A 14,587-nucleotide genomic window follows, 5' to 3' on the forward strand; every position below is an offset into this window, starting at 1 on the left:
TAATATTTTGTTATCTTTTCACAGATTTCGTTATATTATCCTGAAGCAGAAGTTTTTAGAAGCTTTGTGTGTTAACAATGCAATGTCAGCAGAAGATGAGCCCCAGCATGTAAGATTTTTATTCCTAAAGGTTTGCGCCATAGTCTTGTTTTCAGTCTTAAGCATTTTATTCACTAAAAGAAAAGATTAATATCATGAGTTTTCAAAGTTTTTATAAGCTGGGCTAGGGCAAGTTTTCTAGATGGATTATTTTCTTCAATCTCTAGTGCTTCTAAACTGTGGTTTAAGTCAAAGTGATGCCTGAACAGCTAGCCAGTTGATGAGTGTGTGCTCTTCTCTTCTTTAAGGTAAGGTAGATAGCTGTAGATGTTTGACTTGATGACTCTTCATCATTGCTTCTTTTCGTATCCTGGAGGTGAGTTGGTTCTGTTTACCTCCTTTTTCTTTGCCTCTTTTTTTGTATAGTCTTTGATCCACAGATAGATTTTCCTGACATGTTTATCCTCATGACTGCTTAAATTTAATAATTTTAAATTCATTTTGATTAGAAAATTACTTTCAAAGTCTCAATATTAGCATTGTCACATCCAAAACCAAGAAAATGTTTATTGAGTTCTAGTAAATGTTCACTGACATAAACTCCCTTAGTTTAGTCAGGCTCCTATACCAAAATATCATAAACTGGGTGGCTTATAAACAACAGAAATGTATTTCTCACAGTTCTTGGAAGCTAGCAAGTCCACAATCACAGTGCTAGCAGATTTAATTTCTGGTGAGTGCTTATTCTAGTTCATAGATGGTGCCTTCTAGCTGTGTCCTCACAGGATGAAAAAGGCTAGCTGGCTGTCTGGACTCTAAATTATAAGGCACTAATCCCATTCATGAGGGCTGAGCTCTTGTGACCTAATCACCCACCAAAGGCCCCACTCTTCTCCCATTACCTGGGGGATTAGAATTACAATATATGAATTGGAGGGAACACAGACATCCAAACCATAGCACAAACCAAAGTATAGTACAGTACATTGAGGTCTTTGATTTATAAAAGAAAAAAAATCTGAACTCTAGAAGGTGGTTTGCCTGAGACCAGCCTGAGCGAGAGTGAGACCTCATCTCTAAAAAAAATAGCTGGGTATTATGATATGCACCTGTAGTCTCAGCTACTTGGGAGGCTGAGGCAAAAGAATCACTTGAGCCCAAGCATTTGAGGTTGCTGTGAGCTGTGATGCCACAGTACTCTACTAAGGGTGACAAAGTGAGACTGTCTGGAAAAAAAAAATTGTCTTTTTTTTTTTTGAGACAGAGTCTCACTTTGTCACCTTTGGTAAGAGTGCCTTGGTGTCATAGCTCACAGCAACCTTAGACTCCTGGACTCAAGTGATTCTCTTGCCTTAGCCTCCCAAGTAGCTGGGATTAGAGGCTCCAGCCACAATGCCTGGCTATTTTTAGACATGGGGTCTCACTGTAGCTCAGGCTGGTCTTGAACTTGGGAGCTCTGGTGATTCGCCTGCCTTGGCCTCCCAGAATGTTGGGATTACAGGTGTAAGCCACCACACCCGGCCAAAAATAGTATTAGAACAGTTTTTTGTTTTTTTTTCTGAGACAGAGTCTCACTTTGTCCCTAGGGCTAGAGTGCCGCAGAATCATCATAGCTCACTGCAATCTCAAATTCCTGGGCTCAAGTGATCCTCCTGCCGTAGCCTACCAAGTAGCTGGGACTATAGGCGTGCAAAACCACCCCAGCTACCTTTTTCTATTTTAGGTTGAGATGGGGTTTCACTGTTGTTCAAGCTGGTCTCAAACTCTTGAGTTCAAGCAATCCTTCTGCCTTGGCCCCCAAAGTGTTAGGATTAGAGGTGTAAGCCATTGTGCCCAGCTTAGAACACTGTCTTTATATACAAAATTTTAATGTGCTATTTAACCAGTTTTTTTATTATTTTTGTTACGAAAACATTTTGTTTCCTAACTTGAAAGTGGTTACCATATTCTGCAAATTATGTGAGTATTTTGTGGCACTAGAATTTACCCTTTATACTTTTATTGTTTTCAAATCTCACTGCACTCCTTTTTATGGTAATCATTTATATTTTTCTTGCAGCTGGAATTTACCATGCAAGAAGCAGTGCAGTGTTTACATGCTCTAGAAGAGTACTGTCCTTCTAAAGATGACTATAGCAAGCTCTGTTTGCTTTTGACTTTGCCTCGTCTGACCAATCATGCTGAATTTAAGGACTGGAATCCCAGCACTGCTCGAGTTCACTGTTTTGAAGAGGCTTGTGTCATGGTTGCAGAATTCATCCCTGCTGATAGGAAGCTGAGTGAGGCTGGTTTTAAAGCAAGTAACAATCGTTTATTTCAGCTTGTAATGAAAGGCCTACTTTACGAATGCTGTGTAGAATTTTGTCAAAGTAAAGCAACTGGAGAAGAAATTACAGAAAGTGAAGTTCTTCTTGGTATCGACCTCTTATGTGGTAATGGTTGTGATGATTTGGATCTGAGCTTATTGTCATGGCTTCAGAATCTCCCATCTTCTGTCTTCTCTTGTGCTTTTGAACAGAAAATGCTTAATATTCATGTTGACAAACTTCTGAAACCTACAAAAGCTGCATATGCTGATCTTTTGACTCCTCTTATCAGCAAACTTTCTCCCTATCCATCATCCCCAATGAGAAGACCTCAATCAGCTGATGCCTATATGACCCGCTCTCTGAATCCTGCTTTAGATGGCCTGACTTGTGGACTAACTAGTCATGATAAAAGAATTTCAGACCTTGGAAACAAAACTTCTCCAATGTCACACTCCTTTGCTAACTTCCATTATCCAGGGGTACAAAATCTCAGCAGAAGTCTCATGCTTGAGAATACAGAATGTCACAGTATTTATGAAGAATCTCCTGAACGGTAAGCATTTGTTCATAAAAATTAGGAAATCTTCGTATGTCTGAACAATCTCATTGTATTGTGTATGTATGTTTTCTTAATGTTCCTTTGTTTGAAAGTCCTTAGAACTTTAGAAAGGGTTTTTAAATTTTGATAATTAAAATAAAAATTAGGGCAGCGCCTGTGGCTCAGTGAATAGAGCGCAGGCCCCATATACCAAGGGTGGTGGGTTCAAACCCAGCCCCAGCCACACTACAACAAAAAATAGCTGGGCGTTGTGCCAAGCACGTGTGGTCCCAGCTACTCGGGAGGCTGAGGCAAGAGAATCACCTAAGCCCAAGAGCTGGAGGTTGCTGTGAGTTGTGAGGCCACAGCATTCTACCGAGGGTGACAGAGTGAGACTCCTTCTCTAAAATAAATAAATAAATAAAATAAAAATTATGTATTTATTCAATTATTTAATGTTTTTCTTTTTTTAATAGAGACAGAGTTTTGCTCTGTTGCCCAGGCTAGAATACAGTAACATGACCATAGTTTACTGCAGCCTCAAATTCCTGAATCCAAGCAATCCTCCTGCCTCAGCCTCCTGAATAGCTGAAACTACAGGTTCATGCCACCATGTCTGGCTAATTTTTAGGTTTTTTGTAGATATGGGGCACAGTATGTGACCATTGTATCTGGGTAGTTTTTCATATTCTTAAACATTTTTTGAGATCAGTGATTAATGATAAGGGTGCAGTTTTTCATTGTCTGACTATATGATAAACTTAACCAGTTTCTTATTGTAGAATACCAAATTGTTTTTACTTTTTTCTCTTGGACATAGTAATACAGTAAACAACTGTGTGTACTTAAGACTTTTTGATTATTTCCACTTCTCTTTATATATATATGAAGGAAATAATTGTTAAATACACTACTCAGTATTTCCTTCAAACTTGGCATGAAATAATAATTTCTTGATCAGTAGTTCTTTGTTTGGGGGGGATAGGAAGCTTTTTCACTTGCTTTTCCAGTAAACACGTTAGGACATATGGATGGTTTCCTAAAACTGATAGTTGGTACTATAAAGTATTAATATTAAGTGGAATAATTTTATTTCATGAGGCCCCAGTGTTGTGGCTCATGCTTGTAATCCTAGCACTCTGAGAGCCTGAGGCAGGTGGATTGCTTGAGCTCAGGAGTTAAAGACAAGCCTGAGCAAGAGTGAGATCACCCCATCCTTACTAAAAATAGAAAAACTAGCCAGGTATTTTGGCAGGTGCCTATAGTCCCAGCTGCATGGGAGGCTGAGACAAGAGAATCTCTTGAGTCCAAGAGTTTGAGTTTGCTGTGAGCTATGATGCCACAGCACTCTACCCAGGGAAACAGAGTGATGAGACTCTGTCTCAAAAAATAATAATCATTTCATGAAAGCACAAAAACTAAACCATTTTGTATTACATAGGATAGTTGGAAGCATTCTTTGCAAAGGAGGATGCATTGGATTCAGAATTTCTATTTCTAATTAGAGCAAGTGGACATATTTAGTTAAGACAAGAAATATAGGGTAAATGTATAGGGAATCATATTATGTTAAGTTACAGTGAGATTGTAGAAGAGGGAAATTGTGATACTTTCTTTAATGTTCTTTGAAGAGAGGGACCACTAACAAGGATTAGTTAAGTGAGGGACTTCTTGAAGTGTAGGGTGATTTTTTAAGGTATTCTGTTCCTCCATATTTCATCTTTGAAAGATAAAGATGACATCTCATGATGACAATGGATAATAATAATTTCATATAGGAGCATCGTATTTAACTCCCAAAGGATAGGGGATCTTGAGCATTGGTAGAAACTATTTTAAATTTTTGCTGGATTTTTTTAGCCCCTTTAGAAAAATTCTCACTGTCTGGGATTCTGGGCTTCAATTTTAGGGGAGCTGCTGATATTCTTCTATGTATGTAAGATGACAGAAGTTTCTTAGTCAGAATTTGAATAGGATGGCTGGACTTGTGCAGCGATAGAATTGTGTTTATACAGAGATAAGATGCATAACAATCCAGCCATTTATGACTGTATCTATGCTGTAAATCCTACATAAAGAAAGTAGTAGGGGCGGCGGCGCCTGTGGTTCAAGGAATAGGGCGCCGCCCTCATATGCTGGAGGTGAAGGGTTCAAACCCAGCCCCGGCCAAAAACTGCAAAAAAAGAAAGTAGTAGAAGTTGAGAAGTATCTAGATAAAGATGGAAAGGAGGCCGGGGGCGGTGGCTCACGCCTGTGATCCTAGCACTCTGGGAGGCTGAGGCTGGTGGATTGCTTGAACTCACAAGTTTGAGACCAGTCTGAACAAAAGCAAGACCCCATCTCTACTAAAACTAGAAAATCTGAAGCAAGAGGATCACTTGAGCCCAAGAGTTTGAGGTTGCTGTGAGCTGTGACACCACAGCTTTCTACCCAGGGCCACAGCTTGGGACTCTGTCTCAAAAAAAAAAAAAAAAGAAAGAAAGAAAGAAAAGAGTGGAGTTATTAGACCATTATAGAAAAAGTTGAGAGGCAAAATGTGACATGCAAAAAAATAAGTAATACATTGTGTTACCAGATGAGTAGTAACAGTAATCCACAAAATACTTGTCATGTCTCTGAAATTAGAATTATGAGGCAAAGCAGTGTAAAGAGTAGGACGTAGTCTTTTAAGTCAGACTTAGGTCTGAACAATAGCTTTGCCATTTACTACCTGTTACCTTGAGAAAATTACTTAATCTCTCTGAGCCTCAGTTACCTCCTCTGTGAAGTAGGGAGTTGACTTGCAAAATAAGATAAAGCTCCTTGCAGAGTGGCAAGCATGAGATTAGTGCTCAATAAATGTAAATTTCTTTCCTTTAGAATTCATAGCCTTGATAACGACAATGTGTCAAAACGACTGCTAATGAAATGCTGCAGGAGAGCTACTGTGCTATGGATGAAGTACGTGTATAAAAATTTATTTTGGGCCACGTGTGGTGGCTCACAGCTATAATCCCAGCACTTTGAGAGGCCAAGGTGGGAGGATTACTTGAAGTCAGGAGCTTGAAACCAGCCTGAGTATTGATATTGAGGCCCCCATCTCTACCAAAAAAAAAAAAATTAGGCAGGTATAGTAATGGTGTACCTATAGTCCCAGCTACTTGGAAGGCTAAGGCAGGAGGATCTCTTGAGCCCAGTAGGTCAAGGTTGCAGTGAGCTACAATGACACCACTGCACTCTAGCCTAGGTGACAGAGTCAGACACTGTCTTAAAAAATTTTTTTAGGCTCAGCCCCTGTAGCTTAAGCAGCTAAGGCGCTGGCCACATACAACAGAGCTGGTGGGTTCGAATCCAGCCTGGGCCCACCAAACAACAATGACAACTACAACCAAAAAGCTGGCATTGTGGCAGGTGCCTGTAGTCCCAACTACTCGGGAGGCTGAGGCAAGAAAATTGCTTGAGCCCAGGAGTTGGAGGTTGCTGTGAGCTCTGATGCCAAGGCACTCTACCCAGGGTGACAGCTTGAGGCTCTGTCTCAGAATTAAAAAAAAATCGTTTTTAAATATTTTAGGCTGGGTGTGGTAGTTCATGCCTGTAATCCTAGCACTTTGGAAGGTCCAGGCAGGTGGATTGTTTGAGCTCAGGAGTTCAAGACAAGCCTGAGCAAGAGTGAGACCCCATGTCTAAAAATAGAAAAACTAGCTGGATGTGATGGGTAGGTACCTATAGTCCCAGCTACTTGGGAGGCTGAGGCTAGAGGATTGCTCGAACCTAGGAATTTGAGGTTGCTGTGAGCTGTGATGCCATAGCACTCTACCCAGGGTAGAGGCTGAGTGAGACTATCTCAAAAAACAAACAAAAAATTTTAGTTAAAAAATAAAAAATAAAAGTGTAGTTAAAAAATATTGGGAAGCCCAGTTACATCAATCATGTTAAAGATGCCACATGAAGAAACTCCTACTTGTGGTAGTATTTGTTTGAAGTCTGTCTCCATTTAAAAAATATTTGAGTGGGCAAGGCAGGGTGGCTCATGCCTGTCTAGTACTCTGGTAGGCCAAGGCAGGTGGATTGCTCGAGCTCAGGAGTTTAAGACCAGATTGAGCAAGATAGCAAGATGTTGTGTCTTCTTAAAATAGAAAAACTGAGGCAAGAGGATCACTTGAGCCCAAGAGCTTATAGTTTCTATGAGCTAGGATGCCATGGCACTCTACTTAGGGCATCAGAGTGAGACTATGTCTCAAAAAAAAAAAAACAAACAACGAAACTGAGTGTTTATTACGTATTAACATCTTAATCAAGGTCCAATGATTGAGCTAATATGATGAACAAAGAAACATAAAAGAAAGGTTCATACAGGGGTGTGTGGTATTTTGTAAGGATATCTTTTTGTTTTAACAGAAACAAATTTAAAACAAAGAAAAATCAGTTGAAATATGTGAGCTTGTAATGGTCTCAAGATTGAAGTATCTGAGGTGGGCCAACTTTATATTTAGAGTTTGGAGACCAGTTGCAAGTTTTAACTCCATTTTCCAGCTGTGCAATTTTAGGAAAATCACTTGTTTTTTGAGTGTTTCCTTTTCTGTGAAATGGGGGTTAAAATTTATTTCACAGATTATTGTACAAGTTAAATGGAAGTTCTGTATAAATTTATACAATTGAATGTTACTTTCTAAAGATCATTTTATTCTATCTCTTACAGTTAATAACTCTTACAAATTCTATTTTATGGGCATAATATAAGGCTTCTTATAGTCATTAGTAATTTACAGTCCGGTAGCTAAAAAGTCTTTGTGGGTCTTTCTATTCCCTCTTCTGGATGTGTTCATTTAGATATGTTTCAGTACTCAGGAGTCTGACTTCTAACTAATGGTCACTTTGTGAAGATGACTATCTAGCTCTCTTTTTCTAAGCCCTAGACCTACATTTTGATATGTCTTATATATTTCTGCCTGGTGAGGTCATTATGAGACTACCACATAATCAAATTCCTTGAAAACAGAGCTTGTTTTACTCTTGTATTTGTTCACCATGTGAACAAGTTGTAACAAATAGGTAATCTGTATAAATGTCTCCAGGATTTAAAAAAATTTTTGAGACCGTCTCACTTTTTCTCTTTGGGCAGAGTGCTGTGGCATCATAGCTCACAGCAACCTCAAACTCTTGGGCTTAAGTGATCCTATTGCCTCAGCCTCCCAAGTAGCTGGGACTATAGGTGCCTGCAACAATACTTGGCTAGTTTTTCTGCCTTTAGTAAGGATGGGGTCTCCCTCTTTCTCAGGCTGGTCTTTAACTCCTAAGCTCAAGAAGTCCACCTGCCTCAGGCTCCCAGAGGGCTAGAATTACAGGCATGGGCTACCACACCTGGTCTAAAATTTTTGAACAGAGTAGCAAGACACTTAGAAATCTTTAGTATTTTAGAAGAACATAAGGAACAGCCTGAATAAGATCTCAAGCTTATAGTTAGTATACATTAAAAATATTGAGGCCAGGCACAGCAAGTGGCTCATGCCTATAATAATAGCATTATGGAAGGCCAACGCAGAACGGTCACTTGAGGTCAGGAATTCAAGACTAGCTTGAGTAAGAGTGAGATTCTCATCTCTAATAAAAACAGAAAAAATTAGCTAGTCATGGTGGTGTGTGCCTAAAGTCCCAGCTACTTGGGAGGCTAAGTCAGGAGGATCACTTGAGCCCAGGAATTTGAGGTTGCTCTGAACGGGAGCCAGGGCAACAGAGGGAGACTTTGTCTCCAAAAAAAAAAAAAAAGAAAAGTCTGTGTAGCTTTTAAGTGCAGATAGACTAAGGGAAGTCTTTTTAATAAAATCTCAAAAATTCTTAAAATTCTATAGAAACATATCAGAGCAGAAAAAATGTTTAGATTTTATAAAGAGAATTTAGGCCTTAGATCATCTACTTATTCATATTCATCAACCTATTAATAGATGAAGTTCAGTTACACAGAATGTAACTGACAGTCCCAAGGCTGTACAACTAAGTTTAGATTAGAGACCCTACCTCCCTCTATTAAAAGCACAAAAGCACATTCTGTTTTTAAAAACTCTTTGTAGTGTACTTATGAAAGATAAATTTAAAATTCATTTATTGTCAGTTGATAAACACTTAGGGCAAATAATCCGTTTTTTAAATTAAAGTACCTCTAACTTAAACATATTTTTTTTATACCCACCTCTGCCTTTTTGATTTTTTGTACCTTTCTGTAAGAAGTGATACACCTGTTGAGGCACAGCGGCCTATCGGCAGTGAAATCTTGGGCCAGAGTTCAGTTTCAGAAAAAGAGCCTGCAAATGGAGCACAGAATCCAGGACCAGCTAAGCAAGAAAAAAATGAGGTAATATTTACTATACCTAGTGTCTTTTAGTTTTTCTCTTTGTAATAAGTAATAATATTTCCTTGGATTTAATCTAAGAAGAATTTTCTGATATTTGAGAGTAGCAAAGAGAATGAGGATGTCTAGATTTTCTTACTACTAGCTCATTTTCTCTTATTTCTCCAAAGAAAATATATATTTACTTGCCATGGTGCATTTTAGAGTAATTTTAACAGGCTAATTTATTAACAATCCAAAATACCACAATCTGACATATTTAAAGACTCAAAAAGTTTAAGTTACATTACATATAGCTATTTTGCATTTTTAAAATATATGCCTTATATTTTACTAATTAGAGTTAATGAATAGGAAATTAGAGCTGACTGTGGTGGTTCACACGTTTAATTCTAGCCCTGGGGAGGCGTGTGTGGGAGGATAGCTTGAGCTTAGGAGTTTGAGAACAGCTTGAGCAAGAGTAAGACCTGTCTCTACTAAAAAGAGAAAAATTAGTTGGGTAGCACCTGTGGCTCAAGGAGTAGGGTGCCAGCCCCATATACTGGAGGTGGCAGGTTCAAACCTGGCCCCAGCCAAGAGCTGCCAAAAAAAAAAAAGAGAGAGAGAGAGAGAGAGAAATTAGCTGAACACCATGGCAGGTGCCTACAGTCCCAGCTACTCAGGAGGCTGAGGCAAGAAGATTGCTTGAGCCTAGGAATTTGAGGTTGCTATGAGCTGTGATGAAACCATGGCACTCTCTACCTTCACCAACAGAGTGAGACTCTGTTTCAAAAACAAAAATTAGGTATTTATAATATAAAATTAAACTTTTACCTACGTCTAGGGTTTTAGGTTACTTTTCTTTCTTTCTTTCTTTCTTTCTTTTTTTTGAGACAGAGTTTCACCTTATTGCCCTGCATAGAGTGCTATGATGTCACAGCTCACAGCAACTTCAAACTCTTGGGCTTAAGTGATTCTCTTGCCTTAGCCTCCCAAGTAGTTGGGACTACAGGCACCCACCACAATGCCTGGCTATTTTTAGGTTGTAGTTGTCATTGTTGTTTGGAAGGCCTGGGATGGATTCGAACCCGCCAACTCCAGTGTATGTGACAGGCACCCTAGCTGCAGAGCTATAGACACCAAGCCAAAGTTATTTTGTGTGTGTGTGTTTGAGAGGAAATTATGTTATGAAGTAAAGTAGGGTATGAATTTTATAAAGGAGCTGTTAAGCAGTTTTAATAAGTTGAATAATTTTTTTTGTTTTCAACTAAACATTAAGAATCAAGTAGAAGGTCAGGCAAGATGGCTCACACCTGTAATCCTAGTACTCTAGGAGGCCAAGGCGGGTGGATTGCTTGAGTTCATGAGTTTCAGACCAGCCTGAGCAAAAGCAAAATCTTGTCTCTACTAACAGTAGAAAAACTGAGGCAAGAGGATTGCTTGCCCAAGTTGGAGGTGCTGTGAGCTATGACACTATGGTACTCTAACCAGGGCTACACCTTGAGACTCTGTCTCAAAAGTAAATAAATAAATAAAATGTAGACCAGAGGTTCTCAGCCTATGGGTCGTGACCTGCAGGAACTGTATTAAAGGGCCACGGCACTAGGAAGGTTGAGAACCACTGATATAGAAAAATTACTGTTAAAAGTACCTTTGGATATGTTCTAGATAACAGATCCCAAAATATGATACTAACATTGACAGAAGTGAAGGGAGAAACAGTGCTACAATAGTAGTCGGAGACTTCAACATCCTACTTATAATAATGAATAGAATATCTAAATAGAAGATCAATAAGAGTATGGAAGACTTAAATAATTATATAAACCAACTAGACCTAATAGACATATATACAATAATCTACTGAACAACAGAATATGTATCCTCCTTAAATACACATGGAACATTATTTAGTCCCATACATTGGGGCACAAAATAAGTCTCAGTAAATTTTAAAAGACTGAAATTATGTAAGGTATCTTTTCTGACCACAATGGAAGGAAGCTAGAAATTAATACCAGAAGGAAAACTGGAAATTCATACATTTGTGAAAATTCAAACAATACACATTTAACCAGTTGGTCAAAGAAGAAACTACAAGGAAATTAGAAAACACTTAAGAAACTAATGAAAATGGCTCGGCACCTGTAGCTCAAGCGGCTAAGGCATCAGCTACATACACCTAAGCTGATGGGTTCTAATCCAGCCCGGGCCCGCCAAACAACAATGATGGCTGCAACCAAAAAATAGCTGGCATCGTGGCAGGTGCCTGTAGTCCTAGCTACTTGGGAGGCGGAGGCAGGAGAATCGCTTGAGCCCAGGAGTTGGAGGTTGCTGTGAACCATGATGCCACAGCACTCTACCCAGGGCAACAGCTTGAGGCTCTGTCTCAAAACAAACAAACAAAGAAATTAATGAAAATGAAAATACAGCATGTCACAATGTATGGGCTGTAGTGAAGGCAGGTGCTTAAGGGAAATTTACAGCTGTAAATGGTAAGAAATAAGTATGATCTAAAATAAGTAACCTAGGCTCTGCACCTGTGGCTCAAGTGGCTAAGGTGCCAGCCACATACACCTAAGGTGGCAGGTTTGAATCCAGCCTAGGCCCACCAAACAACAATGATGGCTACAACCAAAAAATAGCCAGGTGTTGTGGCGGGCGCCTCGTAGTCCCAGCTACTTGGGAGGCGGAGGCAAGAGACTCGCTTGAGCCCAGGAATTGGAGGTTGCTGAGAGCTGTGATGCCACGGCACTCTACCCAGGGGGACAGCTTGAGGCTCTGTCTCAAAATAAATAAATAAATAAAATAAGTAACCTAGATTTATGACTAAATGAAATAGGAAAAGAAGAGCAAATTAAACCCAAAGCTAGCAGAAGGAAGGAAATAAGAAAGATTAGAGCAAAGAGAAACAAAATAGAAAAACAATAGAGAGAATCAATAAAACCAAAAATTGGCCCTGACAATATTAATAAAATTAACAAACTTTTAGTAAAGCTGATAAAGAAGACAAATAATTAAAATCAGAAATGAAAGTGGGGACATTACTATTGACCTTAAAAAAATACAAGGGATTATAAAAATACTGTGACTAATTGTCAGCCAACAAATTAATAACCTAAATGAAATGGACAAATTCTAAGAAGGATGAATTACCTAAACTGGTTCAAGAAGAAATAGAAAATCCCAAGATAGCTATAACAAGTAAAGAGGATGATCAGTAATTAAAAACCTCTCAATTAGGAAAAGTCCAGGATCAGATGTCTCACTGGTGAATTATATGAAACATTAAAAAAAAAAGGTACACCAGTCCTTCTCAAACTCTTTCAAAAAACAGAAGAAGAGGGATTACTCTCTAACTCATTCTGGGAGTCTAGCATTACCCTGAAATCAAAGCCAAATAAAGTACAAGAAAAGTACAGACCAGTGTCTTTTATGAATATAGAAGCTAAAATCTGCAGCAAAATATTAGCAAGGCAAATCCAACGTCATATTAAAAGGATTATACTCTGTGACCATGTGGGATTTATGCCAAGATTCAAGAGTATATATCACATTAACAGGATGAAGGGGGAAAAACCCTTATGATCAATCTCCATTGATGCAGAAAAGGCATTTGACAAAATCTAACATCCTCTCATGATATCATGATAAAAACTCTCAGAAAACTAGGAACAGAAGGGAACTTCCTCAACATAGACAGGGCATTTATGAACAACCCCCCCCCCGCCCCCAGCTAATACATCACAATGGTGAAAGACTGAGGGCTTTCTCCCTGCAATCAGGAACAAAGATGATAATGCCTACTTTAACCACTGGTACTAAACATTTTACCAAAAATTATAGCCAAAGCAGTTAGACAAGAAAAAGAAATAAAAGATACCCAATTTGGAAAAGAAGATGTAAAACTATCTCTATTCACAGATGACATGAGCCTATATATAGAAAATACAAAAGAATTCACAAGAGAAGCCAGGTGCAGTGACACGAGCCTATGATCCCAGCTATTTAAAAGGCTAAGATGGGAGAATCACTTGAACCCAGGAGTTAAAGGCCAGAATGGGCAACATAGTAAGACCCCATCACTGCCCCCCAAAAATTCTCAAGAAAGCTACTAGAATTAATAAATTTAGCAACGTTGATGTTGAAGAGTATATCAATAAGCAAAAATTAGTTGTACTTCTATATATCAGCAATGAACACTCAGAAAAGGAAACTAAGAAAGGTCCATTTATAACAGTATATAAAATAATAAAATGTCTAGATGTGAAAGACATGGACATTAAAAACTACAAAACAGGCCAGGTGCAGTGGGTCATGCCTGTAATACTAGCACTCTGGGAGGCTGAGATGGGTGGATTGCTTGAGATCATAGGTTCCAGACCAGCCTGAGCCAGAGGGAGATCTCGTCTCTTAAAAAAAAAAAATTAGCTGGTGTTGGGGTGGTTGCCTGTAATCTCAGCTACTCAGGAGGCTGAGACAAGAGAATTGCTTGAGCCCAAGAGTTTGAGGTTGCTGTGAGCTACTGTGCTGCAGCACTCTACTAAAGGTGACCAAATGAAACTCTATCTCAAAAAAAACAAAACACTACTGGGCATGGTAGCTCATGCCTAAAATCTCAGTACTTTGGTAGGCCAAGGTGGGTGGATTGCCTGAACAATCCAATCCACCCAGGCAGGAGTTCAAGACCAGCCTAAGCAAGCTTAAGATCCCATCTCAAAAAAATAGCCAGGTGTTGTGGCAGGAGCTTGTAGTCTCAGCTACTTGGGAGGCTGAGATAAGAGACTCCCTTGAACCCAAGAGTTTGAGGTGGTTGTGAGCTATCATGCCATGGCACTCTACTGGGGTAACAAAGTGAGACTCAAAAAAAGAAAGAAAAAAGAAAACTAGAAAACACTGCTGAAAGAAATTAAAGAAGCCCCAAATAAAGAAAAGACATCCTGTGTTCATGGATAGGAAGATTTTATAATGTTAAGGTGTCAGTACTACCCAATTCAGTCTACAGATTCAGTGTAATCCCTATAAAAATTCCATAGCCTCTTTTGTAGCAATGGAAAAGTCAGTCCTCAAATTCATAAGGAATTAAAGGGGCCCCAAATAGCCAAAACAATCTTGAAAAAGAACAAAGTTGTAGGACTCATCCTTCATGGTTTTTAAAACTTACTGCATTAGAAGATAACGACATTTCTGTAAAAATAAATAAAATGCATACAGTAATCAAAACAGTGTGGTACTTGCATGAAGATGGATATATAGACCAGCGGAATAAATTGAGAGACCAGAAGTAATCCCATATATCTGGAATATATGTCCATCCTTATGAAAGTACCAAGTGTTGGCTGGGCGCCTGTGGCTCAGGTGGCTAAGGCGCCAGCCACATACACCTAAAGTGGCGGG

At 39.0% G+C, this 14,587-nt stretch overlaps 1 protein-coding gene across 2 annotated transcripts in view; it reads left to right on the top strand.

Annotated features, from left to right (window-relative positions):
• Positions 1–14,587, top strand: part of WDR47 (WD repeat domain 47) — a 71,839-nt gene that overhangs the window by 26,312 nt on the left and 30,940 nt on the right. The window contains exons 4-6 of one of the 2 annotated variants that reach the window (XM_003784081.2): positions 25–109; positions 2,099–2,901; positions 9,088–9,214. In XM_003784081.2, the coding sequence (XP_003784129.1) occupies positions 25–109; positions 2,099–2,901; positions 9,088–9,214 (1,015 nt within the window). The remainder of the gene's footprint in view (positions 1–24; positions 110–2,098; positions 2,902–9,087; positions 9,215–14,587) is intronic. The other variant, XM_012801743.1, reaches the window with a different exon arrangement.

This window comes from Otolemur garnettii, unplaced genomic scaffold (genome assembly GCF_000181295.1).
Source record: "Otolemur garnettii isolate 467f Iridium unplaced genomic scaffold, OtoGar3 scaffold00010, whole genome shotgun sequence".
NCBI classification, from domain to species: domain Eukaryota; kingdom Metazoa; phylum Chordata; class Mammalia; order Primates; family Galagidae; genus Otolemur; species Otolemur garnettii.